Source organism: Ovis aries, chromosome 14, assembly GCF_016772045.2.
Source record: "Ovis aries strain OAR_USU_Benz2616 breed Rambouillet chromosome 14, ARS-UI_Ramb_v3.0, whole genome shotgun sequence".
NCBI lineage: Eukaryota > Metazoa > Chordata > Mammalia > Artiodactyla > Bovidae > Ovis > Ovis aries.
The window spans coordinates 52,183,424-52,205,582 of NC_056067.1; the positions used below are offsets into that span (position 1 = coordinate 52,183,424).

At 47.5% G+C, this 22,159-nt stretch overlaps 1 protein-coding gene across 5 annotated transcripts; it reads left to right on the forward strand.

Moving 5' to 3' along the window:
- The first annotated feature begins 71 nt into the window (after positions 1 to 71).
- IGSF23 (immunoglobulin superfamily member 23) lies at positions 72 to 19,395 on the forward strand. Of its 5 annotated transcripts, none has more exons than XM_042232155.1 (5): positions 72 to 202; positions 2,576 to 2,917; positions 5,947 to 6,216; positions 8,292 to 8,445; positions 19,371 to 19,395. In XM_042232155.1, exons 1-5 carry the CDS (start codon positions 139 to 141, stop codon positions 19,378 to 19,380), a joined length of 840 nt encoding a protein of 279 aa, XP_042088089.1. In that variant the 5' UTR covers positions 72 to 138; the 3' UTR covers positions 19,381 to 19,395. The 5 variants fall into 5 exon arrangements, with proteins under 5 accessions (XP_042088089.1, XP_060254692.1, XP_042088087.1 ...); XM_060398709.1 differs by lacking the exon at positions 19,371 to 19,395 and adding an exon at positions 18,290 to 18,602; XM_042232153.2 differs by lacking the exon at positions 19,371 to 19,395 and adding an exon at positions 15,391 to 16,785.
- The last annotated feature ends 2,764 nt before the right edge of the window (positions 19,396 to 22,159 follow it).

Below are 22,159 nucleotides of genomic sequence, written 5' to 3' on the forward strand. Positions count from 1 at the left end.
GGGGTGTGGCCAGGGAATGGGCGGGGCCTTGCGGGGGCGGGGCCAAGGTTGTGTACTTAATTGTGTGGTCTAGGAGACCCCACTCCAGAAGGGCGGCCTCTCCTGCGCCGCTGCCTACGCTGCAGGACAGAACGCGGCATGAAGTGGCCTCTGGGCACCAGCTGCAGCCACAGCCCCGCCTGGACAAGGCTGCTTCTAACAGGTGCGTGAGAGACAAGGGCTACACTCACGGGTTGTGGACAAAGAGAAGACATCCCTGGGGAGGAAGAGAGTCTTTATCCAAATCAGAGACGCCCCCACTCTTGAGTTCTGATTCTGGTCATGTTACAGCCCACGCAGCATGGGCAACTGACGCACAAGAGCTCTTGAAATCCCCGAGGCCCGTGTGACTGACACCTTTTACAAAGGAGTAAAGTGAGGCTCAGATCGGGGTGGAGTCACTTGCTCAAGCGCAGGGGGCTGGCAAAGGCAAAATAAGAATTCAGTACCCCCATGCCAGCCCCTTTCCACCAGAGCACCCTGGCTGACCCTAGCTATCCATATCTAATAATAATTTTTCAATAGCAATGAAAATAGTATAACAATCATAATAAAAAGAGGCCATTGTGACTGAGTACTTCTACATGTCAGCCTCTTCATGTAGTAACATTTAATTCTTAACCCCAGGAGGCTAGAGCTACATGAGCCCCATTTCACAGAGCGGGAAGCTAAGACACAGAGAGGTTATGGCCACACAGCTTGAAAGTAACCGAAGAAGGACTTGACCCCAGATGGTCTGGCCACCAAGACCATACTTTCCAGAAACCACCCACATTTACCTCTTGGAGAGTAAATGAATTGCTTCTTTTTCCAGGCCTTAAAAAGTCCAGTTCCATGTAATTTCAAAACTTCAGCCACAGTTGAGAATTTCACTTCTGCCCCAGCTTGGACCTGGGTCAGGCTGCAGTGAGATGGGATGTGGTGGGCCTGTCCTTTTTCCCCACCCAGAGGTGAGGTCTGTGCCCACCCCCTCCACCGCCCAAGGCCATGGGCAGAGGAGAGGAAGGCAAGGAGGGTACAGGAAGGTTTCAACTTGACTGCTGTAGTGGTAAGGTGGGGACATGGCCTTCTGTGTGGCTGAGGCATGATGGTGAGATCTTTCTGGGTGGGAAATCCTCCTGGCAAGTCGTCTCCTATGGGGCTTTTTGCCAGGACAGGCTCCAGAGATGCCCCCATTCGGAGCTCTGACTGGCTCCTTCAGCGGCATTCACACTGGCTCATGGGAAACTTGTAGACATCTCTGTTGTTCCACCAAACGCAGGAAGTATGGACCACATCCATCCTGCCCACTCTGCCTCCATCTGATACCTGAAGACTTACAGGTCTAAGTGCCCACAAACTCCATGGCACACATCTCCAGCTCTCCAAGAGGTTCCTTGGAGCCCCCCTCACTTAGCAGGAGGTGGAGGAAAGTCCCAGCCCCAGCAGGGATCTCCAGTCCCCCAGAAAACCTCACTCTGCGCCATCTCCTCTTCTCTGTGAGCTCTCAGCCTTCTCTCTTGGCAGGGGTAAAGTGGCTGGTGCTGGAAGAACTGGTGATGGGTAACCCCTGTTAGCTGGGCTTCCTCGGTGGCTCAGATGGCAAAGAATCTGCCTGCAATGCAGGTGGACCCAGGTTCAGTCCCTGGGTTAGGAAGATCCCCTGGAGAAAGGAATGGCAACCCACTCCAGTATTCTTGCTTGGAGAATTCCATGGACAGGGGAGTTTGGCAAGCTACAGTCCTTGGGGTCGCAAAGAGTCAGACATGACTGAGTGACTAATTTAACAAAAACCCCTGTTAGCTAGACCTCAGTTGGGAATGGGGAGTTCGTGGTGTCTGTTGTTTTGTTCTCAGCCTCTGGAACCTTTGGGGAGATTCTGCGATAATGGAAGTCAAGTTTAACATTCTGGTGTATTTATATTTATATATAGTGATGCAGGGAACTGTTCTGGGATCAAACAGGAAAAAAACTGAACAATGACTTTTCTACATTTGATTGAAGGTTAGAAATGAAATGAAATAGCCATGTTCCAGGCAAGTAGGACTTCTGGAATTATCTCTATGGTTCTAGCTCTGAAATTCCATATGTATACACATGGAATTATATATATATTATATATAGGTTTTATATGTATTGTATGTGTGTATATATATATGTATATATATATATACATATATATATATATAAATTGCATGTACATGCTAAGTTGCTTCAGCTGTGTCCAGCTGTTTGCGACCCCATGGACTGTAGCCCGCCAGGCCCCTCTGTCCATGGGATTTTCCAGGCAAGAATACTAGAGTGGGTTGCCATACCCTCCTCCAGGGGATCTTCCCAACCCAGTGATCGAACCCTTGTCTCCTGCATTGGCAGGCAGATTCTTTACCACTGTGCCACCTGGGAAGCCCCTTTTTACTTATTATTATCACCGTTGTCACATCAGCTCTCCACGGCACACGTTCTCACCAGCAGCGGAAGGGTTGGCGGCTGGGGCAGCATCTTGCCTTTGGTCCCATTGCTCCCTCGCTCTCTCTTCTCCCTCCCACCCTCCTACAAGGCACCCTGTTCGCATTCAGTACCTGCTCTGCCTCCTTGGAGCTGCCCTCCTCTGTGTCTCTGGACCCCTTGACTGAAGGAGCCGATGCCCACCTTCCAGTCCCTAGAAGCCTGGATAGGGTTCTCGCCACCTCTTGGTTCCAAGGGCATGAAGTCCGGCCAGAAGCCATGATCTTCTCTCCCGAGGGCCTCCCAGGGCCTGGCCACACTGGCCGGGAGACGCTGGACGCCGAGGGCAGCCTGATCATCAGAAACGTGATGACTCTAGATGCGGGCAGCTACATGGTGGTGCTGGAAACCAGCAGGGGACGCAGGAGTGCAACGGAGCAGATACCGATCAAGGGTAAGATCACCACCTGCCTCCCCCCGCCCCCACCCTGCCCCCCCGCCCCTCCCCCCCAGGGGGCTCAGTGGTAAAGAACCCACCTGCCAATGCAGGAGGCATAGGAGACCGGGTTCGATCCCTCGGTTGGGAAGATCCACTGGAGGAGGAAATGGCAACCCACTCCAGTATTCGTGCCTGGGAAATCCCATGGACAGAGGAGCCTGGCAGGCTGCAGTCCATGGGGTCACAACAGTCGGACTTGATTTTGCAAGTAAACCACCACCATCGGTCTACATATCTGTGATCTGAAGGCCAGTTCTTCTAGAATGTGTGCAGATTCTGAAACCCCAACCACCTGCGTTGAGTCCTTGCTCCTTCACTTCCTAGTCATCTCTCTTTGCAAAGTGACTTGCCCTCTGTGTGCTTCAGCACCCTCCTCTGTAAAACAGAATCATGGTAGACCCATCCTTGTAGGAGTGCTATGAGGAACAAACAAATTAATCCACACCAAATACCTAGAACAGTGCCTGGCACCTGTTGCCAAAATCTTGGTTCTCTGTGGGAGATGCCAGGTAAAAATACAGAGACAGGGTTTTGGAGGAAAGAGAAAGAGTCACTTTATTTCTTTGCCAGGCAGAGTGGGAACACACTTTTTTAACTTTTACTCTATTATAAGAACTGTGTCCCTGCTGGAGGGCCTAGTGAGGAGTTTTATAATCGTTATAATGGGGCTCATGGTCTGGGATACATGATAAGGATCAAAGTAAGAAAGGTCTTATATTCTTCTTCCTTTTGTAGAGTTTCAAAACAGCCCTAGTTGACATCAGGCGACTCTGTGACTCTGTCTGTCTATCTCCCGGGTTGTTGGCCCATTATCTTCTTTCTGAAAGGAAGAATGCTATAGGGGGTTGTTACAAGAAGTATGGGGGAAGGTGAACCCCAGGTGCAGGGTGTAACTCACACAGAGTCTGAGAGTGGTTAAGGAATTAGCTTTGTGAAAGGCAGGCCTTGCTACATGCAGTGAGTCAGTGGCAGTTAGAGTAAAGCTAGGATTGCTTAACTCTTTCAGGCCAGTTTATGCTGTGTCCCCAGGCTGTTCATTGGTTCCTTATTTTCCTTCTTTATCAGAAAAGTCTCATTTCCATCTTTGCTGCAACACACAGAGTAATCGAATGTTCGCCATGAGTATTTCAGGGGACTTGACCTCTTTGAGCCCTTGTTTCCCCATTAAAAGGATGATAACAATGAAATCTACCTTGTAGAGTTGTTGTGAGGATTAAACGAGTAAATCCAGTGGCTTTCAAGTTTTTTAAATCATGACCCTGGATGTTCATCTATACATCACAAGTCACTTGTCTTTATAAGTGTCATAAAATAACAATTATTGCTAAGTGTAAGGCATTCTGATACTTTCTTTTACATCTCATTTCACATTTTAAATGCTGATTATTCACCCAATGTGCTCAGTCATGTCTGACTCCTTGGGAGCCCATGGACTGCAGCCCTCAATGCTGATTACAACCTACTAAAACAAGCTACTAAATGACTTCACCCAAGCATGGGTCTTACTCGTAACATAACAAGCCAGTAATATAATGAGCTGTAGTTAACATGTGTTTAGAGTGGTGCTTGGCTCACAGTAAGAGTCCAATCTAGACGCCTATCACATCAATTCTTTTTTTAAATAATTTTATTTATTTTTGGCTGTGCTGGGTCTTCATTGCTGTGTGGGGTCTTCTCCAGTTGCATTGAGTGGGGGCTGCTCTCTGGTGGTGGTGTGCAGGCCTCTCCTGCAGTGGCCTCTGTTCCTGCCAAGCCCTAGGTGCATGGGCTTCCACAATTGTGTCTCATGGGCTCTAGAGCACACGCTCAGTAGTTGTAGCACGGGCACTTAGTTGCTCTGTGGCATGTGGGATCTTGCCAGACTAGGGATCGAACCTGTGTCTTCTGCAGTGGCAGGCAGATTCTTTACCACTGAGCCACGAGGGAAGGCCCTACATTGATTCTTGTTTCCACACCCCTGGGTTCTTTCTCCTCCTGCACGGCTTAGCTCAGGCACCACCTCCTCCAGGAAGACTTCTCTGAGCTCTTTGGCTGGATTGAAGATTTGTTTCACTTTTCATATTGCACCGAATGGTAATCAGCTCCATATAGAGGTCCCCAGCACTCTCCATGACATCAGATCCAAATCCCAGCTGTGCCCTGGCCCTAAGACCCCCAGACCTCAGAGTCTTTCACCTGAAAAAAAATTAAGAACTATGGTGAGGAGGTGGGGAGGGGAGCTTCCCTGGTGGCTCAGCGGTCAAGAATCTGTTTGCCAGTGCAGGAGATGTGGGTTCCATCCCTGGGTCAGGAAGATCCCCTGGAGAAGGAAATGGCAACTGACTCCAGTATTCTTGCCTAGGGAATCCCCTGGATAGAGAAGCCTGGTAAGCTACAGTCCATAGGGTCACAAAGAGTCGGACACGACTTAGTGACTCAAAACCAACAAGAAATGGTGAGGATGATGTATGCTGTCTGTAAGGAGCCCTCCCAGTAGCCAGTGGCCCAGGCCCCAAGCCTTGGAGGACCCCTTGACCACCACCGCCCTCACCTACATCCAATCTATCAGCAAATCCTGTGGACTCTAACTGCAAAATAATCCAGAATCCAGCCACTCCTCCAGAAGCTCCTTGGCCTTTACCCTGGTCCAGCTGAGGGCAGGGGACCTGGGGTTTATGTACCAGTCCACACTGGTCACTGTGGAAGGCTCCGTGCCCACTCTCCAGTGCTTTGGCCACTGGCTCCATGAGCAGAGCAGGCTCTGGCGGCCAGTGAATGCCCTGAAGCCACAGATGCAGTGTTGGCAGTCATATGTGCTGAGGACTGCTCAGCTCCATCCAGTGTCTGGATCAACAGTGGGCACAGACCAGGCCCTCCAAACATGGTGGTGAATGAATGAATGAGTGAGTGAATGAATGAAGGAATGCCTCTGCGGTGAACAGAGGAAGGGCTCGGCCTCTCTGAGTGGTCTCCACCCATGTGACCTTACCCCCTTGTTTGCACAGCCACCTATGATCGGGTGCAGCTGGTGACATTCCCGGGAAATAGACAAGGTATCCTCCGGAGTGAACTCAACTACTCTGTGATCCTGCAGTGGGCGGCTTTAATCACACCTGAGCCTGTGCTACGGTGGACCTTCAATGGGAGACCTCGTGGAACTGGGGAAAGGCTGATTATCCACAGGTTGTCCATGAAGGATCTGGGCACCTGCTTATGCTTGGCCGAGAATAGCGAGGGAGTGTACCTCTCCCAGCCTGTGACTCTCATGCTGCCACGTGAGTCTCCCACCCTGACCCCAGACCCCTGGCCAGTGGCCAGCTTTCCTGATCCCACTGAGCCACTGTCTGTGAGCAGTTCCCTCTGAGACCCTTTATAGTCAAGGTGACATCCCATTCTTTCATCCTCCTGGCAGAGTGGGGATTATTAGCCCATTTTACAGATGAGAAGCTGTGGCCCAAAGACATGAATGCAAATGAAAGCTCAGGGCAGGATCTGGAGCCGGCTGTCTGGGTCCTTCTGGCTCCAGTCACTTTCTACTGTGTATGTCTGAGAAGTCTCTTTGCCTCTCTGAATCTCAGCACACGCCACAGGAAAAATGAAGGTGGGAATATAACAAGTGGTTCCAAGCACGGGCTTTGGAATTTGAATTCTGGCTCCACTACTTGCTGGCTGTGTGACTCTGGGCCAGTGCCTTGACTTCTCTGTGCTTCAGTTTCCTCAGTATTCTGAGGAATATAAACCGGGAAAGTAATAGTGCCCACCCGCAAAATATAGCTGTGAGCATTCAGTGAGATAAGCAGGTGAACAGCTTGAAATAAGAGTGCCTAGCACTATGGAACACTAGTGAGTGCTCAGCAAACATGCACTGGTGTCATTGCTATGATTAGTACTATCCCTATTATTATTACTTTTGTGCCTGTCACCAGAGGCAAGAGTGTGTACAGAGGCTCAGATGGCAATGACAAGACGAGCCAGTTATTGGGATTAAAAAAAAGTGGTTTGGGAGCCAGTCAAAGGGGAGCTCAGTTCCTGCCCCTGTGCCTTCTTGGCTGGGTGACTTAGGGCAAGTGGGGTCCCTTCCCTAGAGCTTCAGTTTCCTCCTGTGTATAACCAATGTGATTGTGTAGACCTCTACAAAATTGCTGGTAAGGAACTGAAATGGTAAACGCTGGAAGCTAGTAGAAAATCAGTGAGCTGGTGCCTTAAATAGCAGCAGTTGCCATGCCTGTTATTTTTAGTATTTCTATTCATAGGGTGGTCAGGAGGCACTGCCTAAAGAAGATGGGGAGGCATGTAGGCAGCAGGAATCACTTGAGCCAAGGTCCAGAGCCAGGGAAAGATGGAGAGGGTGGAGAGCCTGGCTTGGCTACGTTCCTAGAGCTGCTTCCTCTCCCCAGCCATGGTTCAGTGGGAGGTTTCAGGATTTGATTTTAGGTAATTTATTGGGAGAAAATATATAAATCTTGGAGCACCTGGTGACCCTGATACATTCACTGAGAATGACAGTACTTCTAAGACCCCCTTCCCTTGTTCATCAACTGTTCAGGAAATGTTTATTGAGCACCTATTTTGTGACTGGCCTATGCTGGGCAGTGCTCAGGACAACTGGTAACAGAGACAGTCCTGGTCCTGCCATCACAGGACTTCCAGTGCCGTAGGGGACAGGCCTGACAAACAGTAATGACCAGAGTGGGCAGGGCTGGGGTTGGGGAACTCAAAGCGCTGTGAGACCCAAGGGCGCACCCAACCCAGCAAGGGAATCAGGGAGGGCTTCCTGGAAGAGGGGACATCTGAGTTGGTACGAGGACACATAGAAATTGTCCAGGCCAGGGGGTAGAAAATGGCATTCCAGGGGCACAGATAAAGGCTTGGAAGTAGGAGAGGGAAGTAGAAAGTTAAGTAGAATCCAACAAGGCTTAGTTATAAATGTAGAGGGTAGAGAGAGATGAGACTGGCTAGACGCAGGTTCTTGAACACCAAGATGAAGTCCTGGGAAGCCATGGGAAGGTTCTGAGCAGGAGAGGAACAGGGTCAAGTGTGGACTTTACAAAAACCCCTCGGGGGACTTCCCAGGTGGTCCAATGGTTACAATTCTGTCCTTCCAATGCAGGGGGCACAGGTTTGATCCCTGGTCAGGGAACTAAGATCCCACATAAGATGTGGCCAAAAAAATTAAAAACCCTCTGGTTTCTATGTGGTGATGAGATGGGTTGGGGAGAGACTGAGACGGGAGAGCAGGGAGGAAGCTGGGGTGGAGATGGGGAGGATGGGGGAGGAGGTGGAATGGCGGGGGGCGGGGGGGTATGGAGGGAGGGTATCTCCTCCAGTCTCTACCCTTCTTGATTCCCAGAAGCGGACGTGGAACCCACAGAACCTGCACCCATCTCTCGGAACCCCCCGCTCTCCCTGTCGGGAGGATCTGCCATTGCGCTCATCGCGGCCGCATCTGTGGCAGGCTTGGTATTGGTTGGAAACATGCTCTTTACCTTCATCCAGAAGCTAAGGTACCTGCCTTCCTTTCTTCCCATCCACTCAGCCTCCACAAGGCACAGAACTCTCTCTGCTTCAAGACTGAAGCCAAACCAACAACCTTATCCCAGGGAGCATGAAGTTCATTCAGAGAGGATGACACAGACCCCCATGTGCCCCACCCTACTAGTCAGTTCCCAAAGTAGCCCCAGGGAAACAAAGACCAGGAGAGGGTCCTGGATCTGGGTTCAAATCCCCATTCTGTCACTTACCCAAAGTGAGGCCATGGCAAGTCACAACCCTGCTCTGGGCCTCAGTTTCAGTTCAGTTCAGTTCAGTCACTCAGTTGTGTCCGACTCTTTGTGACCCTATGAACCACACCACGCCAGGCCTCCCTGTCCATCACCAACTCCCGGAGTTTACCCAAACTCATGTCCATTGAGTTGGTGATGCCATCCAACCATCTCATCCTCTGTCGTCCACTCTCCTCCTGTCCTCAACCCTTCCCAACATCAGGGTCTTTTCAAATGAGTCAGCTCTTTGCATCAGGTGCCCAAAATATTGGAGTTTCAGCTTTAGCATCAGTCCTTCTGATGAACACCCAGGATTGATTTCCTTTAGGATGGACTGGTTGTATGTCCTTGCAGTCCAAGGGACTCTCAAGAGTCTTCTCCAACACCACAGTTCAAAAGCATCAATTCTTCGGTGCTCAGCTTTCTTCACAGTCCAACTCTCACATCCATACATGACCACTGGAAAAACCATAGCCTTGACTAGACGGACCTTTATTGACAAAGTAATATCTCTGCTTTTCAATATGCTATCTAGTTTGGTCATAACTTTCCTTGCAAGGAGTAAGTGTCTTTTAATTTCATGGCTGCAGTCACCATCTTCAGTGATTTTGGAGCCCCCCAAAATAAAGTCTGCCACTGTTTCCACTGTTTCCCCATCTATTTCCCATGAAGTGATGGGACCAGATGCCATGATCTTCGTTTTCTGAATGTTGAGCTTTAAGCCAACTTTTTCACTGTCCTCTTTCACTTTCATCAAGAGGCTCTTTAGTTCTTCTTCACTTTCTGCCATAAGGGTGGTGTCATCTGCATATCTGAGGTTATTGATGTTTCTCCCGGCAATCTTGATTCCAGCTTGTGCTTCTTCCAGCCCAACGTTTCTCATGATGTACTCTGCATATAAGTTAAATAAGCAGGGTGACAATATACAGCCTTGACGTCCTCCTTTTCCTATTTGGAACCAGTCTGTTGTTCCATATCCAGTTCTAACTGTTGCTTCCTGACCTGCATACAGGTTTCTCAAGAGGCAGGTCAAGTGGTCTGGTATTCCCATCTCTTTCAGAATTTTCCACAGTTTATTGTGATCCACATAATCAAAGGCTCTGGCATAATCAATAAGCAGAAATAGATGCTTTTCTGGAACTCTCTTGCTTTTTCCATCATCCAGCGGATGTTGGTAATTTGACCTCTGGTTCCTCTGCCTTTTCTAAAACCAGCTGGAATATCTGGAAGTTCACGGTTCACATATGCTGAAGCCTGGCTTGGAGAATTTTGAGCATTACTTTACTAGCGTGTGAGATGAGTGCAATTGTGCAGTAGTTTGAGCATTTTTTGGCATTGCCTTTCATTGGGATTGGTGGCCACTGCTGCGTTTTCCTAATTTGCTGACATATTGAGTGCAGCACTTTCACAGCATCATCTTTCAGGATTTGAAAGAGCTCAACTAGAATTCCATCACCTCCACTAGCTTTGTTCATAGTGATACTTCCTAAGGCCCACTTGACTTCACATTCCAGGATGTCTGGCTCTAGATGAGTGATCATACCATCGTGATTATCTGGGTCATGAAGATCTTTTTTGTATAGTTCTTCTATGTATTCTTGCCACCTCTTCTTAATATCTTCTGCTTCTGTTAGGTCCATACCATTTCTGTCCTTTATTGAGCCCATCTTTACATGAAATGTTCCCTTGGTATCTCTAATTTTGTTGAAGAGATCTCTTGTCTTTCCTAATCTATTGTTTTCCTCTATTTCTTTGCATTGATTACTGAGGAAGGCTTTCTTATCTCTCCTTGCTATTCTTTGGCACTCTGCATTCAAATGGGTATATCTTTCCTTTTCTACTTTGCTTTTCACTTCTCTTCTTTTCACAGCTCTTTCTAAGGCCTCCTCATACAGCCATTTTTGCATTTCTTTTTCTTGGGGATGGTCTTGATCCCTGTCTCCTGTACAATGTCATGAACCTCATTCCATAGTTCATCGGGCACTCTGTCTATCAGATCTAGTCCCTTATATCTATTTCTCACTTCCACTGTATAGTCATAAGGGATTTGACTTAGGTCATACCTGAATGGTCTAGTGGTTTTCCCCACTTTCATCAATTTCAGACTGAATTTGGTAACAAGGAGTTCATGATCTGAGCCACAGTCATCTCCCAGTCTTTTTGCTGACTGTGTAGAGCTTCTCCATCTTTGGCTGCAAAGACTATAATCAATCTGATTTCAGTGTTGACCATCTGGTGATGTCCATGTGTAGAGTCTTCTCTTGTGTTGTTGGAAGAGGGTGTTTGCTATGACCAGTGTGTTCTCTTGGCAAAACTCTATTAGCCTTTGCCCTGCTTCATTCTGTACTCCAAGGCCAAATCTGCCTGTTACTCCAGTTATTTCTTGACTTCCTACTTTTGCATTCCAGTCCCCTGTAATGAAAAGGACATCTTTTTTTGGGTGTTAGTTCTAAAAGGTCTTTTAGGTCTTCATAAGTACCATTCAACTTCAGCTTCTTCAGCATTACTGGTTGGGGCATAGTCTTGGATTACTGTAATATTGAATGGTTTGCCTTGGAAACAAACAGAGATCATTCTGTCATTTTTGAGATTGCATCCAAGTACTGCATTTCGGACTCTCTTGTTGACTATGATGGCTACTCCATTTCTTGTAAAGGATTCCTGCCCACAGTAGTAGATATAATGGTCATCTGAATTAAATTCACCCATTCCAGTCCATTTTAGTTCGCTGATTTCTAGAATATCGACGTTCACTCTTTCCGTCTCCTGTTTGACCACTTCCAATTTGCCTTGATTCATGGACCTGACACTCCAGGTTCCTATGCAGTATTACTCTTTACAGCATCGGACCTTGCTTCTATCACCAGTCACATCCACAGCTGGGTATTGTTTTTGCTTTGGCTCCATCCCTTCATTCTTTCTGGAGTTATTTCTCCACTGATCTCCAGTAGCATATTGGGCAGCTACCAACCTGGGGAGTTCCTCTTTCAGTATCCTATCTTTTTGCCTTTTCCTACTGTTCATGGGGTTCTCAAGGCAAGAATACTGAAGTGGATTGCCATTCCCTTCTCCAGTGGACCACACTCTGTCAGACCTCTCCACCATGACCCGCCCGTCTTGGGTGGCCCCACACGGCATGGCTTAGTTTCACTGAGTTAGACAAGGCTGTGGTCCACGTGATCAGATTGGCTAGTTGTCTGTGATTGTGGTTTCAGTCTGTCTGCCCTCTGATGCCCTCTCTCAGCGCCCACCGTCTTACTTGGGTTTCTCTGACCTTGGACGTGGGGTATCTCTTCACGGCTGCTCCAGCAAAGCGCAGCCGCCGCTCCCGACCTTGGACGTGGGGTGGCTCCTCTCGGCCACTCCTGCGCCATTGTGCAGCCGCTGCTCCTGCAGCCTCAGTTTGCGCATCTGCAAAATGGTGGTGGTATTAATAGCACCTGCCTCATGGGGCTCTCCTTTGGATTTCTCAAGCCTTTTGGGGCTTCCTTTGGTGGTCTTATAATTAGAGCTCTGCGCTTCCACTGCAGGGGGTACAGGTTTGATCCCTGGTGGGGAACTAAGATCCTGGGATATGGTCCTCATTTTCCACGTGAATAGAACTAAATTGCAGAAAAATCCATCAACCTGCCCAAGGACATGCTGCTAACAAAGAGTTGACCCTGAATCAAACGCAGGTCTAACTCCAAGGTCATATTCTTAGAGGGGAAAGGTGAGATATCAGATAGTATGAAAGTGCTCACTCAGACTACTCAGAGTCCCTGCCTCCGTGAACAGCAGAAGAGGTCACTTCCTGTCCTCCCTGCCATTCTGGCCAAGACCTATTTATGACAGACCACTGCTGATGACATCCAGAAGGAACCAGCCTTGTCCCGTCAGCTGGGACCTTGGAGATGACTCTCCTGGTGGGAAGAGGCAGTCTCCAGAAAAGAGGGGTCTGGACTGAGAAGCACCCCAGGAAGGCCTGCCAAACCCACCAAGGGCCAAGGGAGATTCCCCGTAGGTTTGCAGTTGCATTCTTGGACCCTGACGCCTTAAGCTTATCCCAGTTCTGCCATATGCTAGCTGTGGGACTCTGGGTGACCCCTTTAACTGCTCTGTGCTCCATCTGTGAAACAGGGATAATGGTAATATAATATCTGCCTCAAAGAGAAGGTGTGTGAGGGACTTCCCTGGTGGTCCAATGGCTAAGACACTATACACCCAAGGCAGGGGTCGTGGGTTCAATCTCTTGTCTGGGAACTAAGATCCCACATGCCACAACTTAAGAGTTGAGTTCACATGCCCCCATGGGGGCAACTAAGACCCGGCACAGCCAAATAAATAAATTAAATAATTTTTTTTAATAAACGGTAGATGTGGGACTAACCTGGTGATCCAGTTGTTTAGACTCCATGCTTCCACTGCAGGGAGCGTGGGTTTGATCCCTGGTCAGGGAACTAAGATCCTACATGTGGCCAAAAAATAAAAATAAATAAATACTAAAAAAATAAAATAATAAGGTAGATGTGTGGATTACATAAAATGGTAGGAGTGAGATACTGTTAACTGTGCCTGGCACATGGTGAGCCTTCAAAGAATGTCAGCCACGTGTATTATTATTATGGCTATTTTTGTTATTATTATTATTTCTCTCTCCATTGTAGGTCTGGCTGACAATGAAGAGATGAGTGAACCATTTGGGGGTTTAAATAAATTGAATAAAAATAAAAATACAAACAAATGAATCTAGACAAAAGGAGGCATTACAAGCAGATCTTAATCATGAATTTTTCCATGGTATTAAAATACTAACAGCTATTTTACCATATCCAGTCAAAATATACATTTTGTGGGACATGTGTACATTTCTGTTCAGTATATAATTAGTAGTGGAATTTCACAGTTGTAGAATATATATATCCTCAGCTTTTATCAAGCAGTTTTTATAAAACAGTTTGGGAGCATCGATAACTGTTTTACAACCAAGTTCAGTGTATTTTCAGACAATGGGTTCCACAGTGAAATACTACCTAGTAGGACTTCCCTGGTGGTCCAGCAGATAGGACCCTGTGCTTCCAATGCAGGGGACGTGGCTTCAGTGCCCGGTTGGGGGACTAAGAGCCCACATGCCGTTCGTCATGGCTGAAAATAGGCTCCTGGGCTCTGAAATCCCTATTTCCAATCATTCGACTGCCCCATTGCTCCTTCCCTGGTGCCAGACCCTCCTTCCCATTGCTCCCTCCTATGTCAGGGAGGTGTCCTTGTGTTCATATACATAAGCTAAAAGCAAGGTACAGAGAGGGCAAGTGATTTGCCCAAAGTCACACAGCCACACGTGATGCCAGCCCAAGTCTGCCCAATACCGAAGCCTGTTTCTCAGACTAGCACATCCAAGAACACTCTCTGGTGAAGGAAGTGTCCATGTCTGTACTGTCCTCTACAATATTATCCAACACAAATGGCTGCTGAGCCCTTGAAATGGACATCATGTAACTGAGGAACTGCATTTTTAATTGACTTTTAATTAATTTTAATTTACATATCCACCTATGGCAAATGGCTATTGCATTGGACAATGCAACTTAAACTCCTAATTGTTAGAAAATAATAATAATAAATCCCCCAGCAGCCATATGTGTATATTACTGACTCCGTGGCAGTTCTGGGGTCCTTGCCCTGATCTATCCAAGGGTCCAGGTTTGCTCAGAAACCCCTAATATTGAACCACACCCTTTCCTGCCTGCAGCATCCCTCTACTATAAAAGATAAATGAATCATTTCCTGCCTGGGCAGTGGTGAAGGCAGCTGGTTCCCTGGGTCTTAGAGTTGACTGCAGCTGCCACTCGGCCGCCAGCTAGAGAGCAGCTGGCCAGGGCTGTAGAACAGCAGAGAATCATCATGATGCTCCTCCCTCACTGAAAATAAACTGTGCAAATTTTCTCAAAGAGATTTCCTTACCACCTCTGTTATAAATTCACTCCCCTAATTGAACTTGCCCATAGGACTGTTCTGCTTTATAGTACTTAGCACATTATGTCATTAACTATTTATTGGTTATACCAATTGATAATTTAACAATTATCTCCATGATAAGGCTTCTCAGGGGGCTCCAGTGGTAAAGAATCCACTTCCCAAGCAAGAGGTTCTGGTTCAGTCCCTGAGTTGGGAAGATCCTCTGGAGAAGGAAATGGCAACCCCCTCCAGTATTCTTGCCGGGGAAATTCCACGGACAGGGAGCCTGGTGGGCTACATACAGTCCACGGGGTCACAAAGAGTTGGACACAACTTAGCAACTAACCAACAACAACATCTCCAGGTTAAATGTCAGCCCCGTCATAGCCAGACCTGTATCTGCTCCACAGGATGTGCTCAATAAATGTTTCCTGAATGAATGAATGAAAGAGACTAAAACCACACCACTAGGAAAATTCAAAAGCTCAGACGTGAGAGCATTGACTGAGTCTCCAGCCGTCTCTAAGTTGGAGTTTAACAGGAATAACAACCTGACTTGAGCTCCTCTCACTCTCTCTGTCAAAATAAAAATGAAAAGGTCAGGCATCTTGAGGCCCCTCCCCTAACCCCACGTGGAGGGTAAACGATCATCTGGCTGCAACAGAAGGGCCCAGTCTCAGCAACTGTGGAGGCAGTTACCCTCAGAGTCCCCGAATTCATTCTCTCCTCCCTCTATAATAACCAAATCTTCAGTTTCAGCTGGGCACGTGATGTCCAAGGGGAAAGAAAAACAACCTTGCCAGTAAAATGTGGAAGGGTTATGTGGGACTTGCAGAGCATGCCCTTCAGGCGAAGGAGCATCTTCTCCTGCTGGCAGGAATGAGAAAGTGATGACTGGAGCCAAGCAGATATATAAGATCCTGAGGTGACCGTCTCACATGGAGGATGACAGAATGGCAAGCATGAAGTGTGCCATACCCAGCTTGTGCCGGCTCACAGGAACTTACTTTGGGAAATTCCCCAGCGGTGGTTAAGGCTCTGGGCTTCTACTGCAGGGGGCTTGGGTTCAGTCACTGGTCAGGAAACAGATCTCACATGTCTCAGGGAAAAAAAAAAAAAAACACCCAGAAAACATAAAACAGAAGCAATATTATAACAAATTCAATAAAGACTTAAATGGTCCACATCAATAATCTTAAAAAAAAAAATACTTATATCTCTTCCTAACTCTACATTCAATGATAACATGCTGGTAGACTGAAATCAATTGTGATAGTGATATTTACACCGAGGAAATTGGGAATTACTACAAATCAGGAAATTTTTTTCCAGAGAGATAATTTACCAACCCTCCACTGAAAAACAGATATCTGGAGATTTTGTGAAGCTGTTCAACTAGCCCTGTCTTAAACATATGTGCAGTTCCTTTTACATGAAAGGAGAAACAAAAGTCTATCTTGCCGAACCCACTCTTGTTTTAGTTCCATTGTTTTTTTGCAACCTATTCTATTCCCTTTTTATTTTTATTTTTTTTATTTTAATTTTAATTTTTACTTTATTTTACTTTACAATACTGTATTGGTTTTGCCATACATTGACATGAGTCCACCACGGGTGTACATGAGTTCCCAAACGTGAACCCCCCCCCCGCCACCTCCCACCCCATATCATCTCTCTGGATCATCCCCATTCCCTTTTTTAAATATTTATTTATTTGGCTGCACCAGGTCTTAGTTGCAACATGTGAGATCTTGCTCCCTGACCAGGGATTGAACTTGGGTCCCCTCCACTGGGAGCTCAGGGTCTTAGCCACTGGACTACGAGAGAGGTCCCAACCTGGTCTAATCCTAATGGATATATCTAACCCTAAGATTTAAGCCATAAAGTCAAATATTTAAATGCTGCTTGGGGGACTTCTATGGTGGTCCAGTGGAAGAATCTGACTTCCAGTGCAGGGGACAAGGATTCGATCCCTGGTCAGGGAACTGAGATCACGCATGCCTCAAGGCAGTGAAACCCGTACGTCACAACTGGAGAAGCCCACGCACCACAAGGAAAGATCTCAAGTGCCACAACCAAGACGCGACACAGACAAAGGAGTAATAAATGTTAAAACAAGATAATAAATAAATTCCACTCGGCAAAACAGAGATTGCATGGCTGGAAGAGAGCCTGTGACCATATATAGGCATGAATGAATTGGGCCACAATGAAAGTGTGAGACAGGAGCAAGGAGAATCATATGCCAACTTGGCATGGTGGCAGTGGGGGGTGGGGTGGGCAGGCTGGGGAATGCAACTATCAGAAACAGGAAAGAGCTGGGACTCCCACACCTTGTTCTGGTTTTCCGGCTCTGATTGTGTAGATGTTCTGTATCCAGACAGAAGAAAGATAAAAACAAAGAAAAACTGGCACTTTCCTTCTCTGGGCAGGAATTCTCCCCCTCCCTGGCAGCCACACCTGCCATGATGAGCTCAGTGTCCATAGGCAGAAGCAAGGAAGGAAAAATAGACGAGACGTGGGGTAGAAGGAGAGGGCAGAGAGAAAGCTGAGCTGCCTTCAGATTCGAGGGGACTCGAGGAGGAAAAGAAACTGATGAAACAAGTTTGCCTCCAAGATGTGTCCCAAACTCACAGCTCATCCTCTCAACCTGCTCTTCTCCCAGGGATCCCCCATCTTGACAGGATATAAGCTTGTCAGAGACCCCAAATCACTAAGGCTTAAACAAGGGAAGTGGACTTCCCTTGAAGTCCAGTGGTTAAGAATCCACCTTGCAGGGGACCTAAGTTCCATCCCTGGTCAGGGAGCTAAGCTCCTACATGCCAGGAGGCAACTAAACCCACATACCACAACTAGAAAGCCTGTGTGCCGAAACTTAAGCTCCAGTGCGGCCAAAAATAAATATTTAAAAGGGGGGAAAAAAAAAAGAAAGATCCCATGCTCCCAATGCAGAAGTCACGGTTTCAATTCCCAGTCAGGGAACTAAGATTCTGTATGCCACACAGCATGGCCAGAAAAACAAAACAAGATAGAAGTGGGTTTCTCTCTCATGTCACAGTCCTGATGGACGCAGCCCAGGAGTGGTATAGAAGCTGTGCTTGGTGACGTCATCCAGGAGCCCTGGTTTCTTTACCTTGTGGTCTGGCCATCCTCAGGGTGTTACACAGTCAGAATGGTGCATGGCCAAGTCCCCATTCCAGCCAGAAGGAGGTGGCAATGTTGGAGACAGTCTCACTGCCTTCCTTTGAAGGCACAACCATCAGAGGTGACATGAGAAGTTTCTCATCACTTGCACTCACGTTCCAGGGGCCAGAACTTGGTCACATGACCCCACAAGACTCTACTGTTAATTTGTTGTTTGTTGTTCAGTCGCTCAGTCATGTCTGACTCTTTGTGACCCCATGGACTGCAGCACACCAGGCTCCCCTGTCCTTCAGGATCTCTTGGAGTTTGCTCAAACTCATGTCCATTAAGTCGATGATGCCATCCACCCATCTCATCCTCTGTTGCCCCCTTCTCCTCATGCCCTCAATCTTTCCTAGCATCAGGGTCTTTTCCAATGAATCAGCTCTTCGCATCAAGTGGCCTAAGTATTGGAGCTTCAACTTCAGCATCAGTCCTTCAGTGAATATTCAGTGTTGATTTCTTTTAGGATTACCTGGTTTGATCCCCTTGCTGTCCAAGGGAATCTCAACAGTCTTCACAGCGTCACAGTTTGAAAGCATCAAATCTACAGCACTCGGCCTTCTTTATGGTCCAACTCTCACATCTGTACATGACTACTGGAGAAAAACCATAGCTTTAACTGTTTACTTTGTTGGCAAAGTGAAGTCTCTGCTTTTTAATATGCTGTCAAGTTTTGTCATAACTTTCCTTCCAAGGACCAAGCATCTTTTAATTTCATGGCTGCAATCACCGTCCACAGTGATTTTGGAGCCCAAGAAAATAAAGTCTGTCACTGTTTCTATTTTTTTCTCTTCTATTTGCCACGAAGTAATGCACTGTTAATTACCCGCTTACATCTCTAGTCTCACTTTGCCCCCTTGTTGCCCCTCTCCAGCTGCACCGACTTTAGTCAGGGCTGGATTACTGCTGTAACAAATATCTCCAAAATGTCAGCGGTGTGACCCAGTAAAAGCGTATCACCCACTCATACCATAGTTCACTGCAGGTCACTGAGGAGACTCCATCCCTACACAGTCATTACCGAACCTGCCATACTTCTAGCCTGAGTCTCTGCCCTGGTCTGGGTCATATGACCACAGTACTATGAGAGATTCTGAGAAATGAAATCTTGCTAAGCTCCTGGAAATAAGGGGAAATAGGTTTAGGGGAATAGCTAGCCAATTGTATTTAATGCAGTGCTCTCAAGCCACCTGTTGTTTGCACATGCTGTTTTCTTTGCCTGGAAAGTTTATTCACCTTTCTTCAACCGGTTGATTCCTAGTCATTAAAAATATCCCAACTCAGTCACCACCACCTGCCTGGATTTCACTCTCCCACCCTAGCTGCCCACACCCAGGAAATCCCTCCTTAACGGTCATCATAAGTTGCCAGGTTAGGGGCTTCCCTGGAGGTTCAGTAGTTAAGACTCTGCTTTTCTCCTGCAGCGGGTGCAGGTTGGTTTCCTGGTCAGGGAACTAAGGTCCCACGTGCTACACAGTGTGGGGGGGGAGGGAAGTTGCCGGTTTATAAGTGTTTGGGTGATACTTTGACAATGTCTGTCTCCCCAGTCAAGAATGAAGTCCCAAAGGGCAGGAACTGTCCCCCTTTGCTCAGCATCTTGCCCTCGGAACCTACAGTAATGCCAGTCCATGATGGGCACTCAATAAACACCTGCTAAAAGACTCTCGAGAGTCCCTTGGACTGCAAGGAGATCCAACCAGTCCATTCTGAAGGAGGTCAGCCCTGGGATTTCTTTGGAAGGAATGATGCTGAAGCTGAAACTCCAGTACTTTGGCCACCTCATGCGAAGAGTTGACTCATTGGAAAAGACCCTGATGCTGGGCGGGATTGGGGGCAGGAGGAGAAGGGGACGACCGAGGATGAGATGGCTGGATGGCATCACCGACTCGATGGGCGTGAGTCTGAGTGAACTCCGGGAGTTGGTGATGGACAGGGAGGCCTGGCGTGCTGCGATTCATGGGGTCGCGAAGAGTCGGACACGACTGAGCAACTGAACTGAACTGAAAGGAATAAATGAATGGATGGAAGACAGTTAAACACTTTTTGAGCCCCCAGAGTTCTGCGGCATGGAGCAAAGCACTAACGTAGTTCTTTTCTGTCCTCATGTGGTGAACCAAGGTATCCAGGATCTCAGGGAAAGCGAATAAACAAACCCAAATGCATAGGGAATGCCTAACTATAATCTCTGGCCATCATTTCTCTCCCCAACTCTTATTTTTCACATCTATTTGCCAGGGATGACAAATACATTTCTTCTCAACTACTTTTTTTTTTTTTAATGTTATCATTGTTTTAATTCACAGTTTCTCTTTCTTTCTGTCTGTTTCCAGCTGTGCTGGGTCTTCACCGCCGTGCAGGCTTTTCTCTAGTTGTGGCAAGCGGGGGCTACTCTTTGCTGCAGTCCGTGGGCTTCTCAGTGCTGTGGCTCCTCTTGTTACCAAGCATGGGCTCTAGAGCACCCGGGGTTCAGTAGTTGCAGTTCCCAGGCTCTAGAGCACAGGCTCAGTAGCTGTGGCACACGGGCTTAGCTGCCCCACAGCATGTGAGATCTTCAGGGACCAGGGATCGAACCAGTGCTTCCTGAACTGTTAAAGGATTCTTTACCACTGAGCCATCAGGGAACCCCTCAACTGCCATTGTTGATAGACTGGCAGTGGGTCCTCCAAGATCAGTATTAAGAATTCTGGGAACCTACTCACGCTCCCCAGGAAGGAATGCCTGCGCTGATTGCTGGGGCCTGCTGAGAGCTTGGACATGAGAGTGATGTCAGCAACCCCATATTTGCTTCTGCTGCTCATCAGCCGGGTGTCACATTCTCTGGACTCTCTGATGGGGACCAAAAGAATTGTAGGCCTACTCAGAGGATACTATTGGGTCACAATTAGAGGCACAGCAACATTTCTGAGCTATTTTAACAATGTCTGACGCATTCATTGGGCCAAGAAATATGGGCTGAGCACCATCTATGTGACAGGCTCATGCTAGGTGCCAGCAACATTGCCGTGAGCAAGACAGACTTGGTCTCTTCTTGATGGTTTACAAATCCAGCCTCCAACCCATTTCTTGCCCAAATTCTCAGCCTTCCCCCACTCTTCCAGCCCACCCTCAATGTCTCCCCTCTTTCAAACACAGTCAAAGGCTCTTTCTCAAGTTCTCTCACGCTCACTCTCTGCCTCTCTGTCATATACACCGACACAAGTCAATGAGCAGTGAAAGTGAAAGTCGCTCAGTTGTGTCTGACTCTTTTTGACCCCATGAACTATACAGTCCATGAAATTCTCCAGACCAGCATACTGTAGTGAGTAGCCTTTCCCTTCTCCAGGGGATCTTTCCAATCCAGGGCTCGAACCCAGGTCTCCTGCATTGTTTTGTCTAAATTCCAGCAATTACAGAAAACATAATTGTATATGCTAGAGCAAGAAATAGGAATTAAGATTATGTAACAATCAGAGATCAAATAATTACTGAAGTCATTTGTTCATTCATCCAGCACGCCTTCCTCTGGCAACTGGTATTGAATCCTGTGCTGGGCAGTACTGGGGACCCAGAGGTGACCATCACAGCCACTGGGGGAGACAGAACCATCCCCAGATAGTAACAACCCAAAGTAGTTGGGGCTGGGACATGGGAACCCAGAGAGGGCTCCTGATCCAGTCTGGGGGTCTAAGAGGTCATTTTATGGGAGGGGTCAGATGTACTGGAGAACACATTAAGATGATTAACAACAAGAGCAGCCATATATCCTGAAACTGATATTTACCAGACATTGTACTGAAGGGCTTTTAATGCATCATTTCCCCAAACCCTGGAAAGTAGATGTCATTATTAGTTCCATTTTACAAGATGAGGAAGTTGAATTGTCACTGCCGAGCTGTCAGTTACACAGTCCAGGGTTCTGCCTCTGTGGAACTTTACAGCCCAGCAGGTGACAGGTCCATCCCTAGAGAGTGATAACTCAGAGTAGGCAGGGCTGAGACAGCAGAGCTGAGGGGGCTCAGGGAGATCTGAGGAGGGATAACCCAGCCTGGGGAATCCAGGAAGGCTTCCTGGAGGAGGGGGTGGCTTAATCTGAAGTGGGAGCCATTAACTAGTGAAGACCAGAGGGAAAGTGTTCTGGCCTGAAGGTGAGAAAATATGGTTTGCTTAAAAGAATTACAAAGGTTTCCATCTGGCTGACACATAAAGGGGGAGTGGAACAGCCTTTGATCAAGGGCCAGGTCATGCAGGAACTAGTCAGCTAGGATTTAGAACTGGGACTTGTTCCCACTAATCCCAGAGATGCATCAAAAGGTGTGGTTCTGATGAGTTATCTGTGGGCAGAGGGAAGGGCAGGAAG